Source organism: Bufo bufo, chromosome 4, assembly GCF_905171765.1.
Source record: "Bufo bufo chromosome 4, aBufBuf1.1, whole genome shotgun sequence".
Classification (NCBI taxonomy): Eukaryota; Metazoa; Chordata; class Amphibia; order Anura; family Bufonidae; genus Bufo; species Bufo bufo.
In genome coordinates, this window is record NC_053392.1 from 463,922,012 (window position 1) to 463,935,242 (window position 13,231).

Genomic DNA, 13,231 nt, shown 5'->3' on the forward strand with positions numbered 1-13,231 from the left:
CAAGTGGTTCTTTCCAATAGGTGAAAGTTCACTAATACCTCCCACTCCTCTTAGCAGCTTCACTTTTGCCCAAACTTTTTTCATGAGTTCAATCAGAGGAAGTTTTTCCCTCCCTGCATGCATTCCTAAACCTTCCAGAATGCCCATGAGGTCACGACTGCCCAGCCAATGCTGCAATATCTGCCCAGTCATATCCGGTGCTTGTAGATCAATCCATCCCTTAAAATGCTGACATTGGGAGGCCAAAAAATAAATCCATGCGTTAGGGACAGCTAAGCCCCCTTCCGACTTAGAATACTGCAATGTCTCCAGTTTGATCCTAGCCTGTCCATACTTCCAAGTAAGATCTCTAAATATAGAGTGAATTTTCTTAAATCTATCCAGAGGGATCCAAACTGGAGCATTATTCAGTATATATAACAGTTGGGGCATCATAACCATTTTTAAAAGGTTAACTCTACCTACCACCGAAAGAAAGAGCCTACACCATGACCTCACTTTAAGCCTAAAAGTAGCTAGCAAAGGGGATAGATTTAGTTCTTCAAAATCCGCTAGTCTCGGTGTTATATGTAATCCCAGATATTTAAATTTATCCACCCAGGGCACCACACTATCTACTTGTCTGCCTACCAGGGCCTGCCCGTCAATTGGCATCAAAGAGGATTTCTGCCAGTTTATCCGTAGTCCGGAAAAGCTACCAAATCTGTCAATCAATGCCATGGCCGCATCCAGGGACGCACCAGTATCGCCCAAGAAAAGTAGGGTATCATCAGCGTACATAGCCACTTTATTATGCAGTTCACCATATCTAAACCCCTCTATACTTGTAGATAAGCGAATATGCGCCGCCAACGGCTCTATTGCAAGAGCAAACAATAAGGGCGACAGTGGGCATCCCTGTCTGGAACCCCTGGCGAGGGGAAAACAGTCTGATAATCCTCCATTAGCTCTAATTCTCGCCTTAGGGCTAGAATACAGAACCTGTACCCACTGAATGAACCGTTCACCAAAGCCCATAATTCTCAGGACCCCCCACAAATACCTCCATTCCACACTATCAAACGCCTTAGCGGCGTCAAGCGCAAGCAAGGCCCTGTCACCACCATTGTCCGCCGGAATATTTAAACTAGTGTACAGCCTACGAAGGTTAATAGCCGTTGATTTACCTGGCATAAATCCCGTCTGATCCGGATGTACTATGGTCAGAATTACCTTGGACAGCCTGTTCGCCAACACCTTCGCCAGTAGCTTAACATCAGCCGTGAGAAGTGAAATTGGCCTGTAGGAATCCGGTATTTTAGGATCCTTCCCAGGCTTAGGCAAAACCACAATTATAGCTTCCTGCATCGAATGTGGTAACGAACCTGCCTCCAATGAGTGCTCAAACACCTTAAGTAATTCAGGGAGTAATATCCCCTGTAGTTTTTTGTATATCTCTACTGGGAGACCATCAGCTCCAGGGGCCTTACCACTTGCCATGTCCCCAAGTGCAGCTTCCAGTTCCTCGAGTGTAATCGGCTCCTCTAGCCTCTCTCTATCTTCTTCTGACAGCACCGATAACTGCGCCTCCTCTAGGAAATCCTTCAGGGCCTCATCAGAACTAGATCCAGTGGAAGTATATAGAGATACATAGAAGCTTTTTAAAATTCCTAATATTCCTTTTGTGTCCTGACAACTGTTCCCCCTGTCATCTCTCAACTCCTGAATACAAGAGGAGCCTCTCTGAGCCTGCGAGACCACTGACAACAAATGACCCACCTTCTCTCCTTCCTCAAAAGATCTCTGACGGTAAAAGCTTCTCTTTCTATCTGCGGCCTGTACCAGATGACATCTCAGCTGCTCCTGAGCAACCTCCAGCGCCTCACTACTAACCATGGTGGGGGATCTACTAAACTCTCTCAGCCTCGGACACTAGTACATGCGCCTTGACATCCGCCTCTCTGGTCCTGGATTTATGTTTGTTGATTTCTTTCATCAGAACTCCCCTCAGAAATGCTTTCATGGCGTCCCATACACCTGGTATCGAAGCCGACCCTGTATTGATATCAAAAAATTCCTTAATTTCCATAGAAATCCCAGATAGGTCACCCAACACATTCAACCAATGAGGATTACACTTCCACAGCCTCGGTCCCTGTCTGAGCACCCCCAGGCACAAGTCAATCTGCACCAGAGAATGGTCAGACAACGACCGAGGATGATAAACAACATCCCTAACTAGTGGTAGCATTATGTCGTTAACAAGGGCCAGATCTATACGCGATAGTGAATGGTGCGTGGCGGATCTACATGAATATTCACGCTTATCCGGGTTACGCCGTCTCCATACATCTTGCACTCCTACCTCACCCAAAATATTCCTCAGAGCCGCACTCCCCGGTGAACCACCTGCTCCCTCCACCCGGCATCTATCTAGGGAGTCATTCATCGTGCAATTAAAGTCCCCAACCAACAGCCACGGCAGCCCAGGGAAGTCCGCCACAAAGCCCATGATCTCTCTTATTAATGGGGAAGCAAACGGTGGAGGCACATACACAGACACCAGCACCAGCTGTATTCCATCCACCTTACACACCACACACACATACCTGCCCTCAGCGTCCACACACTCCTGCATATGTTCATACCTGATACTCCTATGCACAATCATACTTACACCTCTAGAATGAGAGGAATGAGTTGAATGTAACGCATGGATCACCCAATTTTTATTCATCCAGTGTAAATTTTCTCCTGTCAAATGCGTTTCCTGAAGACAACATATAGCCGGCTGAAACCGCCCCAGATACTGAAAAATACACTGTCTTTTCCGTGCTTCAGCCATCCCTCTCACATTCCAGCTTAAGATTCTAATCGCCTGTGACATGGTAAAATTTTAAACCATATTTGAATCTCACACCCCATTCAGATAACACTCGCTCATAGTTCAAGACCCTAACCTTCCCCCCCAACCTTTTCCCTACCCCCCCACCCCCCTCCCTCCCTCTCGTACTCAGGTTACTGTAGCTGGGGAAACCTTTCCCTTCCTTATCCACTTCCCACATTAAAACAAGGCAATCCGAGAGCAACATGCCCTTCAACCTACAATAAGCATAACAATTTATAACACTTTTCCTCAGGTAGAGAATCCTCCCCACAACTGAGAAATACATTTTACTATCATTACCGCCTGCTCCCTCCTCAGGAACTACCATTTGGTAGCATTACATAATACACTCCCTAACTGGTGCAACATTTAAAGCAATCCTAGAGTGTAAATGCATATATAACTTGAACATAAGAAACGTATATCTGCCTCCTTCAAGTGTCCAGGGCCCCACTTCTCAATTGTCGCTCGTGGACGTCCAGCCACTGCGTCGCCTCCTCCGGATCTTCAAAAAATCTGGTGGATCCCAATGCCACCACACGCAGTTTAGCAGGAAACAGCATAGCGTACTGGACTTGTAAAGCTCTCAGCCTTTTCTTTATATCCATAAATCTGCTTCTCCTCCGCTGCACTTCGTTGGAATAATCCGGAAATATGGATACTTTCACCCCATTCAGGACCATCTCCTCATTGTCCCTAGATTGTCGCAGGATAGTGTCCCGGTCTTTAAAATGGAGTATCTTCGCCAGTATGGGACGGGGAGGTCTGCCAGGCGGAAGCGGCCGCATGGGGACTCTGTGCGCCCGCTCCACCGCATATAATGAGGATAGACCTTTTTCATGAAATAATTGGTGCAGCCATTTTTCCACAAATTCGGTGGCATTATCCCCCTCCGTCTTCTCTGGCACACCCACAATCCGCAGGTTATTCCTTCTGGACCTGTTCTCCAGGTCATCTGTTTTGGCGTATAACGCCGCTATATCTTTAGCAGATGATTTTGCCGCCATTTGCATAGGCTGGATAACGTCCTCAATAGTGGACACCCTCTTCTCCAATTCAGAGGTGCGTTCTGTGATTTTATGTAAGTCATGCCTAATTAAAGACACGTCTGACCTCAGACTGCCAACCTGTACTGTAAGCACCTTCAGTGTGCTGTTACAACTGGCCACAGCGGCCATAATATCTTTTAGAGTAGGCTCTGCTCCATCCACAACTTTAGGGCCTACCGCGTCTTTTGCCGGCCGTGCAGGGGTTAATGGCGGCCAATTTACCGCGTCCAGGGACTCCCCGTCGGTGGATTCATCCTCTTGTCCAGAGGAAACCTGAGCGTCCATCTCCTTCTCCTCAGCCCAGTCTCCCCCAGCACTCTCCGTGCGAGCAAACCTGCTCAGCTTTGCGGCAGCCGTCTGTCTCGTCTTGGGCTGTAAGGCCGGCCCCTCTTCTTCCTCGGCGCCATGCCGACTCTCCTCTGGCCTGTCACAGCGCGGCCCTTTACCGGACTTTCTAGGCATGTCGGGACTCAAAAGATCAGCACCGCACTCTCCTGTCTCCTCTCAACCACCAGGTAGGCAAGGATCTGCGATATAAGGGGTTGCTACCACTCTAAAATCAGGATGTCTGCAGGAGCTCAGTGCGGTGCGACCTACTCCATGCACTCTCAGGCCACGCCCCGTGGCCAAAGTTCTGAATTAAGCTTTCCTGCTCCCTTCCTCCTCTCACTACTAGTGTAGTGATCTCACAGAGAAAAGGCAGAGGCCCCTTCCACTCATTTGTCCTACTTCAAAATTCATAGTAATAATAAACTATATCTCTCTAGACTGTGTAGGGGGGAAAGTGAACTGCATACCCCAGTGCTATTTATTAGTGGGATGACTGGAGCGGTGTGTGAGGAAGACAGGAGAAGAGGTTAATAAGAGATGACTGCAATGCATTTATTGCCGGTGATGAGCTGCTGTCTGTCCACAGAAACTGAAGAGACACAGCTGCAGAGAGGTAAGTAAAGAGGCTAAAAGGGTGAAAATTACACTGGAGAGATTTTTTTGCACTGATATACAGTAGTTAAAATAATAAGCATTACTCAAGTTTTTTTTTTTTTAATTCCTGGGATAACCCTTTTAAGGCAAGGTTTAAATTTTTCCCATCTTTTTAACATATACCAAAAAAGCATACGTTAAACGGATGCCTCATACTGATGCCATACAGTGGCATCCGTTCCCCATAGAGTTCCACTGTAAAAAAAAAAGCGTTTTTGTATCCTTTTTTGTAATGTATACGTCAAACGGAGGCATAAAATGTGATGAGAACCCACACAAAGCATTTAATTTATAGATAGCACTTTAGACTATGTCTCACTAGCCACGGAGAGTGGTTATGCCAGTAGTATGAGGTATGGCTTCTGAGGTCATTAATTGGCTGCAGTGGGGTCACATCCAGTCACTGCACATAATCGCTGGCAACTTTTAAATAAGGACCGACTTTTCCATGTGACAGTTACAGCTTCCAATATTGACAGATGGAGTTTTACACCTTTCCTGCTATTGTATGTACTACTGATTTCCTTTAATGGATCGTACTAAGTGGACAACGAAGTTGATCAGTAAAGGCGCTTATACTGGCCAATTATTGGTGGTTAGGATTTTTTACGTTTTGTAATTTTAACTATGACAACACTGCATTATTGGAGCATGGGAGAGGAAGTGTTATCACAGGGAGCAGAGGGTTTTTTACATATGCAAGACAGGCTAAAGCAGTTAAAATAAAAAACTCTAAATTAGTTATTTAGTTCCATGTATTTTGCACCTAAACTTATATTTCAGGTTGTAAAAATTCAAACCTATTGATACACCGGGCAGGACATGTATTCTTAGTTGCTCACACTCAGGGTCGTGAGGTGAAGTGTAGTTTTGCTGAGTCTTTGTTTTTGTACAGTAGAAAATTTTAACTATACACAAGGTCATCTTGGAAAATTCTGGCCCCAATTCAAGTAAATTTACTAAAATAACAAAACTTCATGAACAAGCCTTTAGTCAAGAGATCTATTATGCATTAACTGCCACCTAGTGGCCAGTGTTTATAAGTGACTGTAAACGATGGGAACTATGTAAAAGAGATTTTAGTTTGATTTTGATTTTAAAGCTTGAAATCCTGATGTAACGTAGAAATGACAGTGTGAATATTGAGGCTATTTACTCACATACCACATGAAAATGAATCACCAAGTGTCTGTCGTTACATTATGTGTAAAATGTCCTGATATCTCCTTTGTCATCTGATGTCCATTTCAAGAAACTTCAATTTAGAATGGATAGGATGGGTTTGGCAGTGGGTGCCACCAACAACTCAAAACCCAATGGACACTTGGTGGTATGCATACAGCGTGTAAGTAAATACAAATTCATTATTTTCAGGTATAGCCAACATGGGGATGCTTGAACTAGTTTCCTCAACACCTGTTATGTCGTTAAGGAGGTAAAAACTAACAGGTTATCCCATTACAACAACTTGTGTCTAAACGGCAGGAGTCCGCATGATGGTGCTCCACCAATCACTAGAATGGTTGAACATGCGTGCAAATGTAACTGACAATGGATGTAGATCCACTGTACCAACTAACTAGTTTGACTTTGGGCTAGATCTATGGGTGTTTTCCTGGCGGTCCCATGGTTTTCACCCTTTAACCTACAGTGGATATGAAAAGTCTACACACCCCTGTTAAAATGTCAGGTTTCTGTGATGTAAAAAAATGAGAGAAAGATAAATCATTTCAGAACTTTCTCCACCTTTAATGTGACCTATAAACTGTACCACTCAATTGAAAAACAAACTGAAATCTTTTAGGTGGAGGGAAGGAAAAAAAAACTAAAATAATGTGGTTGCATAAGTGTGCACACCCTCGTATAACTGGGGATGTAGCTGTGTACAGAATTAAGCAATCACATTCAAAATCATGTTAAATAGGAGTCAGCATACACCTGCCATCATTTAAAGTGCCTCTGATTAACCCCAAATAAAGTTCTGCTGCTCTAGTTGGTCTTTCCTGAAATTTTCTTAGTCGCATCTCACAGCAAAAGCCATGGTCCACAAAGAGCTTCCAAAGCATCAGAGGGATCTCATTGTTAAAAGGTATCAGTCAGAAGAAGGGTACAAAATAATTTCCAAGGCATTAGATATACCATGGAACACAGTGAAGACAGTCATCATCAAGTGGAGAAAATATGGCACAACAGTGACATTATCAAGAACTGAACGCCCCTCCAAAATTGATGAAAAGACGAGAAGAAAACTGGTCTGGGAGGCTACCAAGAGGCCTACAGCACCATTAAAGGAGCTGCAGGAATATCTGGCAAGTACTGGCTGTGTGGTACATGTGACAACAATCTCCCGAATTCTTCATATGTCTGGACTATGGGGTAGAGTGGCAAGACAAAAGCCTTTTCTTACAAAAAAAAACATCCAAGCCAGGCTACATTTTTCAAAAATACATCTGAAGTCTCCCAAAAGCATGTGGGAAAAGGTGTTATGGTCTGATAAAACCAAGGTTTAACTTTTTAGCCATAATTCCAAAAGATATGTTTGGCGCAAAAACAACACTGCACATCACCAAAAGAACACCATACCCACAGTGAAGCATGGTGGTGGCAGCATCATGCTTTGGGTCTGTTTTTCTTCAGCTGGAACTGGGGCCTTAGTTAAGCTAGAGGGAATTATGAAAAGTTCCAAATACCAGTCAATATTGGCACAAAACCTCCAGGCTTCTGCTAGAAAGCTGAACATGAAAGGGAACTTTATCTTTCAGCATGACAACAACCCAAAGCATACATCCAAATCAACAAAGGATTGGCTTCACCATAAGAAAATTAAAGTTTTGGAATGGCCCAGCCAGAGCCCAGACCTGAATCCGATTGAAAATCTGTGGGGTGATCTGAAGAGGGCTGTGCACAGGAGATGCCCTCGCAATCTGACAGATTTGGAGTGTTTTTGCAATGAAGAGTGGGCAAATCTTGCCAAGTCAAAATCTGTCACGAGGGTGTCAAGAGCCACGCCTGACTCCGTTATACCCGGGGTCAGGAAGTCGCAGCGGGTGGCTGCGCGCTCTATGTAGAAACATAGTGCTGTTTCTTTATGGTAGCTTTCTGGGTTTGCCTTGCAACCCTTTTTGGCTCACTCAGGGATCCGTAGCTCCTTCTCCTCAGCTGTTTCTTGTCCAGCACTCTCAACCTCCTTATATTCCCCTCTCACACTTCTCTGGTTGCCAGATATAGAGCTTCCTGCCTGGACTTCTATACTGACCTACTGGAGCTGTGTAACTGTGTTCCCTGGTTGTTGTTCCAGAGTGTTACCCTCCGGATCCCTGTGGGCCTTGGTGGTTTGCTGTTGTCGCCCACCTGGGATTATATGTTTTGTCTGTATTGTCTATCCTCTCCTTGGTGTTTTCCTTTAGTGTCAGTGGTGCGGACTATTGATCCCACCGCCCCGTTCACTACACAGGGCTCATCTTAGGGAAAGCCAGGGTTTAGGCACGTGATCGGCGTACGGGTGAGGAACCCGTCTAGGGACGTCAGGGCAGTCAGGTGCCAGCCGCAAGGTGAGTCAGGGGTCACCACCTTTCCCTCTCCCTTGGACAGGGCCTTCCCACTTCCCTCCCTTTGCGTGACGCCGGTCATTACAAAATCTGTCATGCTGATAGACTCATACCCAAAAAGACTGAGTGCTGTAATAAAATCAAAAGGTGCTTCAACAAAGTATTAGTTTAAGGGTATGCACACTTATGCATCCAAATTATTTTATTTTTTATTTTTTCTTCCCTCTACCTAAAGGATTTCAGTTTGTTTTTCAATTGAGTTGTACAGTTTATATGTCACATTAAGGGTCCATTCACACGTCCACAATTTCGTTCCGATTTTTGCGGAACGGAACTGCGGACCCATTCATTTCTATGGGGCAGCACGATGTGCTGCCCGGATACGGAATTGCGGATCCGCACTTCCGGGTCCGCAATTCCGATCCCAAAAAATATAGAACATGTCCTATTCTTGTCCGCAATTGCGGACAAGAAAAGGCATTTTCTATTAAGTGCCGGCGATGTGCGTGTTTTGCGGATCCACACACACAGACGTGTGAATAGACCCTGAAGGTGGAAAAAGTACTGAAATGATTTATCTTTGTTCTTATCACAAAAACCTGACATTTTAACAGGGGTGTGTAGACTTTTTATATCCACTGCATATACAGGGATCTGGGTTTCACTGCAGGGGAGCCAACATGCAGCTACTTCTTGGAATTGTCCTGGAGTAGTTAGCGGCAAACACACAGGTGTCAAAGACACTGGTGTGAAGCACCGAAGGATCAGGCAATACTCGTGGTCAGGAAGCAGGCAGAGGTCGGGGCAGGCACAGTCCATGCAAATCCCTAAAACAAGTCCAAGGTTAGGGGAGGCGGCAATAGATCAATACGGCAAACAGGTTATGGCAGGGCTCGACAAATCCCAGGCGCCAGGTCGCCATGGCGACCAGGAATTTAGTCCTGGCGCTTGGGTATTTGTCAGCCCATTTTTAAAGGTGCCCGGGCGATGGGTGCGGAGCTGCTGTTCTGTCCGGAGGCAGCACCGTGTGAAACAGCTCCTCAGTCTGAGTCAGCTCCATCACAGCGCACACAGAGAGTGAGACGCTGGCAGCAGGGAGGGGAGGGACTCGGGAGGAGTGTAATCTGATCCTAGAGTGGAAGCTGCTTCTGCCAGCCCCTCCCCTCCCCGCCCACCAACCAATCAGAGCTGAGGCAAGGCAAGCACTAGCGGCTCTGGGTCACTAACACAAGTACAGGAGGGAGTCTAAGTAAGAAAGAATCATGAGTCACAGGTTAAAAGAATCTAAAGATCCGATTAGTCAGTGACTCATTCGATTCTTTGAGTTAAAAGAACAGTCAGTCAGAGTCTAGAACAGTTTACACTGAGGCTGTGCTGATGCTTTTGCAGCAGTGATAAGATTAAGGGACAGGAGCAGAGAGATGAGAGAAGTGACAGGACACAGTTTAGATTACAGTTTGAATTAACCCTTTAGGATCAAATTGGCTTCTCAAGGAGATCTATATGTTAAAGGCATCCCTTCTTCTGTCTCATTCAGTAGCTATAGAACTAAGGCTACTTTCACACTTGCGGCAGGATGGATCTGGCAGGCTGTTCACCCTGTCGGATCCGTCCTTCCGCTGTTTCGCCGGACCGCAGCTCTGTCCCCATTGACTATAATGGGGGCAGAGCTCTGGCGCAGCACGGCAGTGCATGGTAAAAGGCCGCCGGACTAAAAGTACTGCATGTCCAACTTTTTAGTCCGGCGGCCTCTCACCGCGAACTGCCATGCTGCGCCGGAGCTCCACCCCCGTCCTCATTATAGTCAATAGGGTCCGGGGACGGAGCGGCGGTATATGTAATATGGTATACAGCATTATTGGGGGGGCGGGGCACTATGGGGGCACCTACTACGGGCTTTATGACGCGGCTCCGCCTGGCTCCTAACTTTTTTAGCTGGCTCCTAGATTCCAAGGAAATTTGTCAAGCCCTGGGTTATGGTCAGGGCGGGGTCAGAGTCGATAAACAGGCAAAAGTTTGGTACAAAAGCAAAGAGAGGGAAAGCAAACCTTCCCTGGTAAACTAGCAAGCTAGCAACCTAAAGCTGAGGCACCTCTCCTTTGGTTAAGACACCTTAAATACTCTTAGATGTCCAGCTATTGGCTGGCAGAGATTGGCCCTGCAGCCGCACAGGGGCTAGGTAACTGATGTGGCATCCATGCCCACCCAGAATAGCAAGACGGTGGGGGCACGGAACGCCACCATAACTGCAAGCTGTTGCTTAATTCAATTTTATGGGACTGCCAGATATTGACAAGAGCTTGGAGTTCCGTAGATAGGGGATACGTTATTGTAAAAGGAAATCCCCTATTACCTATTAAGCCAGGCACAATGCCTTGTAGGGTTAGCTCAGATGAATGTAGTAATCTTTCATTTAGTGATCCATTGTTTCATTCTTTTGATCCTATGCAAATGAGCAGTTAAGGGCATGTCCAAACCAATCCTTGCACATTCCAGTCCCTCCCTCTTCTTCCTGATTGACAGTGTCACTGTCCCTCCAGTGACAGAGGTTAGAAGATCTGAGAGACTGGCTGCACGTTAGGCTGTTAGATAATCTGTTTTCACTTGTTGCGTTTTCACTTGTTGCAGTATTGTTGTTGGTAATGACCATACCTCTTGTCTCAGGTGTAGCTTGTGGTCATTACTGCTCCTATATTTAGTCTGGACTCACACTTCATACCATGCGGTTGATATTCTCTGCCTGGAGTTGGAAGAGCTGGTGTGTGGTCCTCATCCAAGTTCCTGCTCATCCATTTTCTATTGAAGAGAAGTGTACTTCTCTTGGCATTTTGTTGCTCCCATTTGCTTGTTGTTTACTAGGCCTCAGGGAGACGCTGGTTCGTTCATCTGGGAAGGAACCAGTAGTCTCAGACCCTGTCACTAATCCCAGGGATTTTCAGGGTTACTAGGGCCTAGGTTTCCGGTGTATAAATATACCCACCTTCAGGGTCTATTCATACTGACAGGAGTCAGGGCTAGGTTCAGGGTTTCCCTAGGTGGTCTCCATTTCCCTTTCCCTAGCCTTGAGGCCTAGTTCCTGGTCATTTTCCTTCTGTTGTCATTCTGGTGTTCCTCCCCTCCCCCTACACTGTGACAGACAGGCCCAGGTTCACCTGAACAAGGAGTGACTTGGACCTGCCCTCGGTGCAGTTAACTGCTTATTTCCATATGGATTAAAATTACTTTTTTCCAGAATGATGCAACAGATCACAAATTGAAAGATACCATTACGTTCAGCTCATCTAGCCCTAAAAGGCAGTGGGGAAATTTATCAAAGACTAGCGTTCTAGGTCGGTCTACGATATGCCTGTCCGCTGCCAAAGGTTGCTCCTAAGATTATGACAAGGCTCACAGTTTGTCATAAACTGAAATCTATGCCAGTTTAGGAAACTCTAACTATGAAATCTATGTCTTCTTTTACTCCAGAAAGCTGGAATAAAATAAGATAAATACGCCAGGGCCTCTGGCACACGCCCCATTTTTAGGAAAGTATCAAGAGCAGTGGAGGAACACCATTAGCGCAATTTTTTTTGCATAAGTGGCGCTTAAAAAGTCGCAAACACAGTGATTATGGCTTTTTAACGCCGAAAAACTGTTTTGCCTGGTTTATCAGTGAATTTCCTGGTGGAATATTCCCTTTAAATCCCCAAATACTTTAGTCAAACAGTGATTTTTAGCTCTTCACTAGCACTACTCTTTACAGACGTGCATACCTTTAATGGAAGAAACCATTTCTGGATGTGTTTTGGGCTGCCCAGGTTAATCACTGCTCCCCCGAACAACCAGCAGATGACTCCACACTAAAATACAAAAAAAGCAAACACTGTCATTTCAAACCATTGAATTTTTCACTAAAATGGATATCTATCACAGTGCACATTTTGCCAGTGCAAGTCAATTATTAGACTGGGACTACACACCGACATCCTATTCACTGACTCTTTTAAACTTTTTTTTCCCATAGAGTAAAAAGTAAGATAAAATGTACAATGTGAAAGTAACAGTCAGATAATTTTATTAGAGGGGTTGAGGTTGTCCAGGATTTTTTTCCATTCATTCCAACATGTTTCTAAGAAATAGTCTAGACTCATCTTCAATCTCCAGTTTATAGCTTCCTGAGGAAGCAGAACTAAGGCCTTATTCACATATCAGTCGTTTCTATCAGTGATTGTGGAGGTGACTTATTTACACTATACTACTGGTTCACTGGCTGACAACTTGGGGGGAGGGGGGTTAGTAGTAGCACTATCTCCAAGACTTAGAACTGTTCTTGGCGGCTGAGAGAGTCAGTAGTCAGTAGTTAATGAAGATTTAAGACAGGGGGAATTAATCAAAACTGGTGCAAAGGAAAAACTGGTTTAGTTACCGATAGCAGCCAATCACATTCAACCTTTTTAATTTTTAGAGCTCTTTTGGAGACTAAATGGATCAATCTGATTGGCTGCTGTGGGCAACCAAGTCAGTTTCCCTTTGCACCAGTCTTGATAAAACTCCCCCATGTGTCTTTTGGGGCCCCCACCTGTGCAAGAGACCAACAGATAAATTGTAGCCTGCTACAGATAACCTTGATTGACTCTGATTACTGCAGCTATCATTCCAAATCAGTAATCCAACATGTTTCTAAAGGAGGCCATACACATTAGACAGAAGTAGGATGATGTGTTGAAAGAAATACCATCTATCTAGTGAACGATTGTTTTGCAGCCATATATACAGTCAGGTCCATAAATATTGGGACATCAACA

The 13,231-nt window shown here is 45.2% G+C and overlaps 1 protein-coding gene across 1 annotated transcript in view; it reads right to left on the minus strand.

The window, feature by feature from the left end:
* Positions 1-13,231, minus strand: part of ACOXL (acyl-CoA oxidase like) — a 625,524-nt gene that overhangs the window by 560,811 nt on the left and 51,482 nt on the right. Inside the window, 1 exon segment of the mRNA XM_040429469.1 lies at positions 12,200-12,286. Within this exon segment, the coding sequence (XP_040285403.1) occupies positions 12,200-12,286 (87 nt within the window).